Source organism: Gymnodraco acuticeps, unplaced genomic scaffold (assembly GCF_902827175.1).
Source record: "Gymnodraco acuticeps unplaced genomic scaffold, fGymAcu1.1, whole genome shotgun sequence".
Classification (NCBI taxonomy): Eukaryota; Metazoa; Chordata; class Actinopteri; order Perciformes; family Bathydraconidae; genus Gymnodraco; species Gymnodraco acuticeps.
The window spans coordinates 7,219,475-7,232,892 of record NW_022990590.1 but is presented as its reverse complement, the minus strand read 5'-3'; the positions used below and the strand labels follow the sequence as shown (position 1 = coordinate 7,232,892).

At 38.8% G+C, this 13,418-nt stretch overlaps 1 protein-coding gene across 5 annotated transcripts in view; it reads right to left on the bottom strand.

The window, feature by feature from the left end:
• Window positions 1-357: 357 nt before the first annotated feature.
• fam49a (family with sequence similarity 49 member A) overlaps window positions 358-13,418 on the bottom strand; it is a 45,653-nt gene continuing 32,592 nt past the window's right edge. For 3 of the 5 annotated variants that reach the window (XM_034228456.1, XM_034228458.1, XM_034228459.1), the window contains 10 exons: window positions 11,248-11,327; window positions 8,083-8,204; window positions 7,082-7,187; window positions 6,153-6,289; window positions 5,971-6,048; window positions 5,377-5,493; window positions 4,738-4,817; window positions 4,511-4,637; window positions 4,352-4,422; window positions 2,321-2,535 (listed from right to left, as the gene is read on the bottom strand). In XM_034228456.1, coding sequence (XP_034084347.1) covers window positions 2,472-2,535; window positions 4,352-4,422; window positions 4,511-4,637; window positions 4,738-4,817; window positions 5,377-5,493; window positions 5,971-6,048; window positions 6,153-6,289; window positions 7,082-7,187; window positions 8,083-8,204; window positions 11,248-11,317 — 972 coding nt within the window. In that variant the 5' untranslated portion in view covers window positions 11,318-11,327 and the 3' untranslated portion in view covers window positions 2,321-2,471. Of the gene's footprint in view, window positions 2,536-4,351; window positions 4,423-4,510; window positions 4,638-4,737; window positions 4,818-5,376; window positions 5,494-5,970; window positions 6,049-6,152; window positions 6,290-7,081; window positions 7,188-8,082; window positions 8,205-10,907; window positions 10,988-11,247; window positions 11,328-13,418 lie in introns of all 5 variants that reach the window. The other 2 variants (XM_034228455.1, XM_034228454.1) reach the window with 2 other exon arrangements.

Here is a 13,418-nt window from a genome sequence, read left to right as displayed (position 1 = left end):
GTGCGCGTTCGTGTGTGTTGGAGGAGGGGCTCTGTAAGGAAGTGGCAGATTTTTTCCGGTTGTGTATTTTCAAATTCTAGCTCACTCGAGCCGGTTTCTCCAAAGTTACACACCCCACCTTTAATTATATTGGCCTGCAAATACTAATATAAACTGACTCCAAACACTATTTAAATGCAGGACTTTTTGTCAATATAAACCTGTTGACGTTTCATATTTGGTGGTAAAATGACACAGTACTTTAGTACATTCCCAATAATACTTACTATTCACTTGTTACAGTAAGTTTCAATGCAGTACTTTTACTTGTAGTGCTTTTACCCTCCACAACTTATCACAAGAAAGCAAAGGAAACAGTTTTATAAGAAATGTACCACCTTTATTATCCAATCCACACATCCCATTCAATACGCAGTACAAAGCCAAAGCAACTCATATAAACAGTGAGTGTGAACTCAGAACATATGAAACAATAACTGACGGGAAAAGGGAATCCGTCTCAGTGTTCAACACCTGGCGCTCAACACACAGAGGGAGGCTCGGTGCACATCCATCATGATGATTCAGTCAGATATGGAATATCAGTATCATACGCACACCTGCTCCAAATATTGTACACTTATGCATCAAAAACATAGCATTCAAAGTGTGGCTCTCACACACATACGTATATATTACTAAATACAAGAGGATCAAAAATAAACAACAGGCCTGAATGAAAGGAAATACCCGACGTGTTAATTTATGTTCATGAACTGAATGTTAATGGATCACTATATATACTGTATGGCTTATGATGAAATGAAGTTATTTGAGTCGGGGATAAAGTTATTTTCAGGTTAGAATCCTAATATATTTTCCCGCGAGTTTTAATATTTGAAGGCGGTGCCATGAAAAGCCAAAGGTATTTTAATGTGTTATAATGATAGTGGTCATGATGCTAGTCATAAAGATATTATTATAGTATGCTACATGGTCAAATCTGATTAGTCATTTTATGGAAAAGTGGAGGTTTTATGCTCAAAACATTTGTATTAGTTCCTTTTTTACTCACTTCCGCATCTATCCGCATTCAGAAGTTACATGAACAATGAACCGTTATTAAACCTAAAGCAATGTAGTCGAGAATGATGAGATTGTCTGATATTGAGAACGTTAGGAAATATCCAAGTGAGGATAATCAAACTCACAAAAGGGCAAATGTTAAAAGTCATTACGTTAGAAGTCAAATTTAGAAGGACATTTGTTGTACATAAATACCATATTTTAAAGAAAAAATGTCAGGTTACGAATAGATCTAGTTCTATTTATAGATGAAACAACATGTAAATAAAGTCAAATTAAAGTTTCAATTTAAATAATGATGAGATGAATTGTTCAATCAACCACTCGGGGAATAAAACCTTTCTATTTTTAAGAGAATGTCAACCTCTGCTCTGATTGGTTAGCTGTGTTGTGATTGGTCAATGGCTTAGAGGTGTCCCGCCCCTTAGCCTACCACGTAAAATGTGATGGAGCCCTAGCCAATATAAATGTGATGTCACTATGTTACGGAAGTAAACAATTGTTTTAAAACTTGTTCAGTTAAGAAGCACATATCATGTATTCAGAATTAAAGATGGCCTTTCTTTGATAGAAATGTCTGTTTAATACAAAAGCCACACAGTAAGTCACTTAAAACATGGCGAAACCATCGACCATCATTCAGAAGGATTGCCGCATTAACAGTTAAATAAAAACACATGGTGGGTCGATTTGATTTTGTTCCATCATCACAGCCTTTACAGAACTTCGAGCCAACCGGATCTTACTGGATGTGCAAAGTAAGATTCATGTTCACAGTGGATTTATTTCACAAGATTGGAGTGTGAGAAAAAACAAATTCAACAGCTGAGCATAGAAAGAGAAAATGCTTTTAGCAATACTTACATCAAACTAATGAATCCCTTATCTGCTTCAATATTTAGCCCTTCACTGCAACACACACTGATTGATTTCATTGAGACTCATTCTTCAGATCAAGTGAGAAGACAGAAACACTTCCACTTGTTTTAACACACAAACTCTGTCACAATGTAAAACCTTCACAATGAAAAGATTTATTTCGCTTCAAATTTGACTAAAAGCTGTACACTAAACTTCTTCCATTGTCAAATAAAAGATTGAGAACGTTAGTCGAAGAACATTTTTTTCCAAGTGCCGCTTGCAAAGCATGGTTACATAAGGCTGAAGGGTGTCCGTCGGTGTGCTTTGATAGCTGCTGACAGCGGAGGCAATTCATGTGGCGCTTTCATATTGTTTTTTTGCAAAGTTAGAAGAAGGTTTCCATAGCTCGGAGGGAATGACTATGCAAATACACACGAGTATTAACATCGAGTCTTTTTAAATAATGTAAACATATACATCTTATTTGAGGTCAGAGCATTGATCCTCTTCATATCTGTTTAGATTTAAAAAAGAAAAAAAAAACGTTACTGGAGCATCGTCCGGATGTTCTTCGGAGTGGACTCGTCGTTCAGGTGTTTTGTGGTGAATCTGAGGAGGAAGACACGTTAGAGTGTTAGTGGGAGAGTAAACTGAAGATACAAAGCAGTGCACATACTAAGGCTAAGCTAATCCAAGACAAGTTGTTCAATCTAAATGAAACGTTAAAGAATAACAACTTCTGTAACTACACAAGGTGTGTGGGGTTTAATAAGTAGCTACAAAATAATAGTTTGAAAAAACGTTGTCCTTTCGACTATTCAAATATTCAAATAGTTGGCGATTCATTTTGTTTTGGTAAACGGAAAACAGAAAAGGCTAATTGCTAGTGATTAACAAAAAAGAAGTAAAAACACAGAAATAAATAATAAATGTTTGTGTGGATAAAGAAGAAGGAATCATTACTTTTGGCAGCTCTGTGTTTCTTAACAGAAATGTATCTGCCAGCTAGCTAAGTCACGTAGGTAACGTTAAAATATAGCAGGGTCGTTGATCTTAGCACGCTATACATGCTAGCTGCTAGTTTTAATCAACTAACAAACAGAGTAGCAAGAAACTAAGAAAAGGCAAAAAAGATCAGAGGATAAGAAAAATAAAAGAGCAACATTTTGCGAGCATGTTCTTTCTCACATAATAATTCCTGTATTTTTTTTAATGAGGTTACATTTGTACTTGTCTACCATGGTAGAGAGCAAGCTAGTGGTATTGAGTCAGCCATTGGAGGATATTCCTAGTAATGGAAATGAATCCACAGTCAATCCATTCTAACATCCACCCGTCCATAGTGGTACAGCTGAACAGTTTCAATCAATTAGTTTCAATTTCCCCACAGGCGGCTGTGGCAGCGGAAGAAACAACAACAGGGGGTCAGGAGGGGATAGCTGCACCCCCCCTACCCTTCAGCTACCAGCACAAACAGAATCTAATCCTGTGTGAAACTGATGCTGTGCTCACAGAATGAAGACTATTGTGCTCTGCAGGGACACTCCAGTTAAGTGTGATGGCATGAAACATCAAGATATGTTTCTGTTGTGACTCTACAGAGGCCACTGTGGAACAGCTGAGGACTTACATGTGGGGTAGGGCGAATAACCTCGATGTATCGAGCTTGTTCTACTTAGAATGTATATGTTGCAAACATCGAGTACAAATTGCCTCATATTCTTTTAAGCCGTCAGCAGTCTGCAACACTTTAGTGCGCTGCGTGACGTCCATGGTTGGCACCTCTCTCTACATAGAAACACAACGTCAGCGTAGAGCCATTTGACCGCGTATCATGTGAATGCAGCTTTAGAGATGTTTTGACTTTACTTTTGGTACTTCAACCGGCTATAGTCGTTCGGCTTGGTATTGTAAGATGTCAATTCATTCCGTTTCATGTAGCTGTGCTCTAATTCCTATATTAAAGCAGATACACAGGGGTAGAACTGTAGGCCAATGCAGACATGTGTTGTTAGGACTACTAGAATCATCATACTGGTGTCAAAGGGAGCCTATGGAAAGGGATTTCAAAGTATTGAGGTGTACAGTGTGTCGCGATATTCTACAATTATTGAGATATTTCTTATAGGCCATATTGCCTAGCCTTACTGACATGTTATTAAAAAAAGAAGATTTCCTGATACTCAAGAGGAGAGAAGCACACAAAAACACACTCGACAAAATATTTAACAATATATGATGTCTTAACATTTTCACAAAGAGTAAAGTAAAAAAAGCAAAGATGAGTTTAGTGTCTGATACCTCTAGTGGAATAAATGATACAGTACATTGACTGAAATACACAACTATTCATAACTTTCTAGGCAGAATGGATATATAAAATACATGTCTCAGAAAAACCCTTCCACACTCCAGCAGGACCTACTTGAGGGCATTCAGGAGGCCTTCTACGTTATCAGCCGGCTGATCCTTCAGGACCTTTATGCAGCCTTTCATCTGAGGAGAGGAGCAGAGCGGCATCAGGGAACAAATCCATGGTCCTCAGTGATGCTGTTATACAGATATGTGTGTGTGTGTGTCTTACGTCTATCTTGGAGGACTTGTTGAAGGCTCCGTTGGGGTGAACGTGGTCGTACAGAATGATGACTCCCACCATGACCCTCATGCAGAACAGGAGCGTGTCCTCGCTGCTGAAACGACTCGTATATTCCCTTTGTACACAGAGAGGGAGGAGAGGATCAGGAGGAGAGTTATGAAGTGAAGGTAGAACTGAGATGTATTTTGTTTGTGTAGAAAAGCATGGTGACTCACGGTGTCTCCAGCATGACTTTACAGACGCTGGCCATGGTGCTGAGACAGTCCGTCGTGTTCTCCAGTGGAAGGGTCTTGTTCTGTACGAGAAGCAAAACGGTTATTACATTTCAATTCAAAACCTTTATTTATCCAGGTAAAATCCCATTGAGATCAATGATCTCTTTTTCAAGGGAGACCTGCAGCAGTAGGTTCCACAAGAAGACATAAATAACAGAACAACAAAAGGACATACAGCAAAATGTACAGGGATTACAATTTACATATTTAACCACAAGTACAGGTACCAACAGCATCTGATTTTGTAACATCCAACCGAGCTTTAAAAACATGTAGTGGTACTAGCTTGGTCATTTTCCATTCTTTTTGCAGACTGTTCCATGTTAGTGGAGCTGCACATCTAAAAGCTTTCTTCCCTAAGACAGTCCTAGCACTTGAAAAATAATAGAACTTGATGATATGGTTTCTGGCAAAACACATATGATATCAGGTGTTATATTTTCATATATTTTCTAATCCAAGTATTCAGAGTGCAAAACATCTGAAAGCACTGTTAGAACAGAGATTTGCAGCATTAGAAAACCATCACTGTGTGGCTAATGTGTTGTTGCAGCAGTGATGTGATGTCAGCACTCTCACCTCCGTCACAAAGCTTGTGGTAGCGTTGCTGAGCGTCTTCAGCATGGGCGTGGCCTCAGCGTAGAACAGAGACATCCTGTTGGCCATCTCGTTGTTCACTTCACTCTCAATGTCCAACTGCAGGAGACAAACACACAACAACAAAGTGTCAGTGGAGGAAGATTTTCCTCTTTGTACATTAATGACATCCTTCTCTTAAATATTCTAATACCGTAGGACCCCATTAACTATTTATATTCTCTGATGTGACAAAGGTGAACACAGCCATCTTTTCCTGTGGCCTTCTAACATTATGTTCTAGAATAAGACAACACTGCAGATTAGGGCTGTATATTTATAACAATATTCAGATCACAGGAAGAATAAGCATTTTTCTTAAAGGCTAAATATGTGTTGATTTTGAATAAAGTATTGTGCAGAAGTCATTTTCTACACACTAAATAAAACATGTTTTTTTGCTACAGGTTCTGTTCAAAATAAATCAATAAAACATTTATACCATGATCATTATAATATATTTTTTAAATGACAATAAGAATAAAAGGAGCCAAAACGATGAATCCCTTCTATATCGTAATTTCAGTCCCAACTCACATTCATGTTGTTTATCCGGTTTCGACTGATGGTTCTTCTGTAGTAGCTGAAGTCATTCTGGATGGCAGGAATCCTCATCTGAAGGGAAACAAGGAAACCGTCAAAGCCTAAACAGGACTTTTGAATAAACGACATATCATTTAGAAATGAAGGAAGCGTGAGTGAGTTGAGTGAGGGCAGACCTTGAGCTCGTCGAAGCGCAGCGTGAAGTGAAGGATCTCAGCGAACTGTTTGGCAAGAGCCTGCTCCCTCTCCAGGTGCTGAGTGGGCGTGAAGGGCGGACACGTCAGGCTCTCCAACAAACTCTGCAGAGCCTCCTCTACAATTTACAAATACAAAATGTCAGCTCTTGTGAAGTGTCAAGTTTAGATTTAACATGGACATTCAGACATTTGACAGAAGAGAATCAAAGACCTGAACAATTCATTTTTAAGTCCATTAATGTTGTTTATGAGCTGAGTTTCTTGAGTAAAAGTAAAAGTACCCAGTATGAATACTCAGTTACAAGTCAAAGTTCTGCATTCAAAATGTTACTCAAGTCAAAGCACTAAAGTATTAACATTGAAATATACTTAAAGTACGAAAACCACCTTCCCACCTCTGGTTCCTTGTCACAGACTTTCACAATATTACTTTTTATTATAACAAAGAATTTTTTTTAAAATTTATTATTATTTATCCAAAAACACTTACAAGACTTTTGCAAGACAATATCAACAAAACATGACAGTAAGTACATTTACTAATTTAAAGAGCACCTGAGTGAAGGAAGACAATCCCTTTTTGGAAGATAAGGAACGACACCTTACGCCAAAATAATACAAATTGTGTGCGTCTGAGAGGCAGGTTCATGCGTTTTTAAGAAGAATGGTTTTATTTGTGACAAAGGTCAACATGTCACAGGATGCTGTTTACTGATTGTTGGCACGCATTTTGTCCAGAATTTGGTTCTGACCAGTCTGTTGCAGAATTAAAACTTGACGTGCAGAGGTTGAAACAGCCACAACAGATTTCTAAAGACATTAGATGCTGTTTTTTCGTCTTTAAACCAACTGGCTACTGAAATACAAAAAAAGATAACAAGATATTTGGTAGTTCACAGTGAGCATACCTAGTCTAAGGGAGAAACTGTAGAACTTCTTGAGTTTGATGACGAGCGGGCACACTGAGTGCCAGGCCCGCTCCTGCAGCGAGAAGTCGTTGGGGTTCTGAATTGCCTGGGAGAAAAAAATACAATTCAGCAAACACATCAGAAAACATCCATTATTAGAGACGTAATGCTCACAGACACACATTCAGTACGTTGAGGGGAAGGTTTCAATCATTTGTCCTGTGTTTCAGTGAAACATTCTTTTCTATGTAGCTTATTCTTCTCTGTCTTGTGCTGCAAACTGTTCAGATTTGTTTCACATGTTGACAGTAGTGTATGCAGTCAAAGTACCTATACTTCATTGTAAAATTACACTGCTAGCAAAATCTTACTAAAGTAAAAGTGCAAAAGTATTGTCATCAAAATATACTTCAAGCTCCAAGTTATGTGTAATGCCCCATTTCAGAATCATATATCTATTCAATTACCGAATATGATTTTAGATGCATTAATGTGTTAATTACAGCTGATAAATGTAATTACTTTGTAAACTGCTGCTGGATATATTAACCTATATAAGGTTAAACATATGACAATGTTTATTTATTAGTCTATTTTGTATACGCTTATATTCTAACAGGGGCAGGAGTATAAAGTAGCATGAAATATAACAAAGTACAAGAAGCTTAAAAATGGTACTTAAGTACAGTACTTGAGTAAATGTATTTCACTACATACCACCATTGATTGTGTGTGTGTGTGTGTGTGTGTGTGTGTGTGTGTGTGTGTGTGTGTGTGTGTGTGTGTGTGTGTGTGTGAAAAATATGACGGAGGCCGGGTGAGGGTGGTGCGGCTGACGCTCCGGTGAAACATGGGACAGCCATCAGGTGCAAGTGGACGGAGGCAGGGTGGAAGCCTGGCTAATGTGTGTGTTTATGGAAAGGACAGTGTGTGTGTGTGTGTGTGTGTGTGTGTGTGTGTGTGTGTGTGTGTGTGTGTGTGTGTGTGTGTGTGTCTCTTACATCTCTGATCTCCTGGCCGGCTCCTTTGTAGGACTGCAGGCTGATCAGGATGTTCTCAGAGTCCTGCAGGACCGAGTTCACCTGGTTCCACACGTCCCGCTCTCCTTCTGTCGGCTGAGCATCTGACACACCCAACACAGAGATGTGAATACATGACACATGCAGGGAATACACAAATATAACAACAAAACACACATGCCAGAATAATAGTAAGCTAGTCTACTGTAGAGCGTTAGTTTTTACTTCTGGTGATTGGATTTATGCTTTCATAATCATAAAGAAGTGTTAATATATAAATATTATCCTGCTGAATAAACTTATTATAATAGATGTGTGTTTGCCACGGATCTTATTTTTTGCTATATTTCTTATTCCAATGGGAAAAAAACAATTATTCCTTTTCATATCAAGACTCAATTTGTGTTTTTAGCAGATTAAATTGTTCTATTTGAAATGGTATATTGTAATTAGATGTGAAAGGGCTTTAATTAAATAAGTAATGACTGTTTTTTTTCATCATAATGGAACGATCACTGGGGGAACATGGGAATGTGTGCCGAGTGTTTTTGTCACTACATAGTAACTCATACAAGATTGTGATCAAAAACATTCAACAGAATACAATGGAAAAATGTTAAGGTCATTTTAAAGTATAAATATTCAGAAGTTGCCTGTATAAGGACTAGCATGAAGGTATGCAGAGTGTGCTACTAAACTAAGTGTTCTTAGGGCAGTCTGATCCAAAGCATGCTGCAGCTAGCTCTTGGATCGACATAAAGAACAATTGGTTATTGTTCTAAAATAGGGCTGAACGGTTTGGAAAAAAGAACTAATTGCAATTAATTTGACCGATTCTGCAATTGCGATATGATTCGTGATATATGGGGAATAATTATTTATGAACCATTATTAAACAAATATTGAAAACTACTTTAAAATGATGAGGATTTGTATCATACAATTATTTTTGTGAATAACTTTATTTGTATTAAGTCTGTACAACCGTTTGTAGGCTGGGACTTCTCCGCAGAAACACAATACTTTCTATAGAATCATATTTTCAAATGTTTTGCCAAATATTGCGCTTCTTTCAGTTTTGATCATGCACTTGTCCTTGGTAAACATAAACAGATGTCTTACAAGTCTTGATTATAATACATATACATTTGACCACATTTAATTCATGGTATTTCTATTGCATATTTAAACATAATTCTACTTTACTCTGTCATGTCTGCAACTATAGACTGAATATATCGTACTTCCTGCATGGCTACAGCAAGAATACATTGAATATGTCACATAAGAACATCAATTAATTGCATTATATTCACTATCTCATATAAGTTTGATTTGCCTTAGTGTTTAGGTGATTTTTTTACATTTTGAGAGTCAAGGTCAGGTTTTAAATGTAACAATAATTCCCAGAGTTTTGCTAACTTGACCACAGACAGAGTGACGGCTCTAAATTCAGAGCGTCAGTGACTTTTAAACTGTGTCTGTTTTGCATTTCTAAAGCCCCTCCACTCCCATCATTTCCTCTTTGCTGAATAAACAAAGGGATGGCTACATTGTGATGGTGACTCAAATGCCACTGTGGAGGCGTTTTGTGGGGGTTTTTATCGGTGGGAAGAAGAGAAGGCAGATGTATGTGCTTTTTTTTATTTAAATGAACCACTTTGTCTATTTGATGTTGAACATAGGGAAGCAGGGTGGTAAAGTGGTTGCTGCAGTGATGGAACGTGGAGTTTTAAAAGCATTCATATATTGAAATAACACTGATTACAAAATGAAATAATAACTACAGATATGAGCATAATGCAGGAGAGGAAACTATTAAATACACTATATAGTGCTGCAGATAGCTGTAGCAATCTTTCAAAAGTAGATACAGGCACCAACATTTCCATGTTCATTCCTCTGGAAAATGGTGGTCGCCATTTCCATTTTAACTGTGAATTGGATCAATTTTGGTATTGAATGATATGTTTTTGACTATGAGGAAGTCATATTTTCCATGAAGTAAATTCTTTATTGTGTCGTGTTTATTACAAATTGTTCCGGGCACTAGTCTTATAGCCTAGCAAAAGTTGTTAGCCGACAGTGAACACCATGATGTCAACAGTGTACCCATCTCTACCACTGCACTCGTACACCTCAAAATACCTCCACCATCTCCTCTACCATGCATGATAAGCCACCCAGTTTTCCATTGGAAGATTTAGATGTTATGGCTTAGACATGGTAAAAAGAAGCTTCCGAGTAATACCTCACATCTGATTTTGGCTTCTACATGGCCGAAAATGTATGATTTGACACCTAGATCATTCTTATAGGGCAAGTGACAGTGATTTTATGGCAAAAACCCCCCGCCCGATATTTCCAAGACATTTTTGGTGGAAAATTGCTGCCATCTTGGATTTTTGACTGGCTTTTTCAAAAGAGTAACCTAAAATGAGTTTGTGCCAATTTCAGTATTTATATCCACTTTTGAAAGATTTTCCTGGTATATTCAATTATCTGCAGCGCTAATATGAGCGATCCGTTGATGACAGTTTGTATAAAAAGTGCACATAGAGAGTGGTGCATACAAATAAGTTAGTAAAAGCAGGCAGCAAAGGTCAAGGGTCAGCTCCATTCTTCTTCAACATGTCTCAAATGAAAGGATTTCAAAGACATAAATCAGTCTAATGAATGCAAAGCAGGGAGGTTTAACAGTTGAATAGGCTGACCCCTGACCAGTGAGAGCAGCTAAAGAGAGGTTAAAGGAAAAATGAATTTAGGGGATTTTGCCTAGCACAAAGACAGGTAGAAGCTGAGCTCACTTTCAAAGTCAAGGAAAAAGTTTGGCCCCTGTTCAAGCTCTGTGCAAGTGAGCACTTTTAACAGATTCCCCATTTGGTTTCTGCAAGAGAGAAGAACAAGAGAAAGGAATAAAGTGTGAGGTTAAAAAGTCTTGAATAAGTTATTTGAACAAAGACGAAGAAAGAGCAGGAGGTCCTGACGCAGTGAAGGGGAAAAAAGGAGGGAACAAATGGAAGAAAGCAGACTCCTCAAGGCTTCTTCACCGAGACCTGCTGATAGAGAGCAAGCAGCTGAGAGACCCCCCCCCCCCCTTCTCCATCCATCTTTTGTTCCTTTGATCCACTCCTCCGCCAGACTTACTTTCAAAGTCCAGGAAAAAGCGTGGATAGTTCTCTATATCCCTTGTTAGGACTTTTAGCAGGTTACCCATTCCAGCAAACCTGGTGGTCAGAATACAGCAGTGAATAACAGACAGGACATTCAAACAGAAGTCATACAGAATGTGTTGTTGAGAGATAACAGAGACATTTCTATCCAACAGAGGTTGTTTCCGTTTGTTCTGACTGTTGACTTGTAATGTACCACTCCGCAAACCACAAGCCAACCCAGTACATTGATACTGGATTTTCAAGTTTTTGTTTGATATGAATCCACAATTGGCATCATGAGTCATTTTAAGGCAATGCAGATGAAGAAAATATCACTGGGTTCAACTTTCAGCCACAGAGACCCTGCACTGAGTTTTGGGGGGAATTTTAAATATGAATCAATGGCAGTTGATTCCTTTACTTCAGTTTGTGTTGTGGTTTAGTTGAAAATGACTGTATGTATGATGAGAATGATTCAATCAAATATCATTGTGACCCAGTCTAAAAACAGGGGCAGTTTAGGCAACTCATTATCAAAGTCAAGTAGCATTTCTAGATAAAAGTGAAAGATATTTATTCAGTCTTTTCACAACAATAACTTTGAATCAGGGGGTAGCAAGTTCGAGTCCCACTGCAGTCAGCATGTCGTTGTGTCCCTGGGCAAGACACTTCACCCCAAACTGCTCCTGTGGGGATTAACTACAGTACTGAATGTGTGTGGATAAAAGCAAGTGACATGTAATGTAATTCGGACAGCAAATGATTTAGAAAATATAAATAAGCTGCCATCATTCATTCCCAGAAAATATCTCTTGTGTTTGACTAAACTCAAAAGATATACATTTTACATCCTAGAACAAAAATAATTGTAGGTATTTAAAAAAAGATATACTTATTTTTGTTATTCATTTTTGGTCAGTAAATTGGTCACTGGATGTATTATTTCAGCTCTACAATTTGAAATACATTTGAAGGCTAAACAAAGGATTTCTTATTGTGAACACAGACACTGCAAGAACTTGAGTAAAAGTAGTAAAAAACAACAACTTTTCCTTCACAGAATGCACCTGTGTATTTCCTGGTCAGTGAAGAGGCTGAGAGCAAGAACTCCTCCCACCTTTGTTGCTCAGAACTCCTGAGGGTCTGTCCTTATTTCCCTGCTCTTTTGGATGGTCTTCAACCTTCCTAAATGTTACCACACCACGCCGCTCCTCCGCTCCCTTCACTGGCTTCCGGTAACCGCTAGAATCCACTTCAAGACACTGGTACTTGCTTACCATGCTGCGAATGGATCTGGCCCTTCCTACATCCAGGACATGGTTAAACCGTACACCCCAGCGCGTGCACTACGCTCTGCATCAGCCAAACAGCTCGCTGCACCCGCACTGCCAGGGGGACCCAAGTTCCCATCAGCAGAAACACGTGGGTTTGCTATCCTGGCTCCAAGATGGTGGAATGAGCTCCCCATTGACATCAGGACGGCAGAAAGCTTACACACCTTCCGGCGCAGACTGAAAACTCATCTCTTTCGACTCCACTTCGAGCGATAGAACTGCTAACAAAGCACTTATATACTAATAAAGGACTGGCTTACCTAAAGCCAGTTGAGTAGCACTTGAAATGTTTGGCTCAATGAAACCTGATGTACTTATATGATTCTGTTTTCTTCAAGGTTGTGTCTTCCTGGTCGAATGCACTTACTGTAAATCGCTTTGGATAAAAGCGTCAGCTAAATGCAATGTAATATAATGATTAAGAACACGTGGCTGCTGCCCTAAATGGCGGTTTCACTCAGTAAAGGTTTTATTAGATGCAAAAGGCAGTAGGTAGGTAGCAATTTCTAGGGAACAGTCTTCCTCCTGAGCCATGGAGGGTGGTCACTACTCTGTAATCTCAGCAGGCCTACAGGGGCATAATATGAGGGCACGACTGCAGGAAACATCCCAGCTCATCATGGCCATGCTAATGGAGACTGTGGGTGTTTCTCAATGTCGAGGAAGGCTGCTCCAGAGCCACTATTTCAAGGATGCTACGTCATCGAGTCCCGCCGAAGGACGGTTCCAATGTCCAGGATGCTTGGAATTCTACCGAGGCCGGCGTACTTCGTTGCGGGAAATTTCGAGGCTGCACATGTGTAGACTCCGCGGTCTTAAAATCCCCACA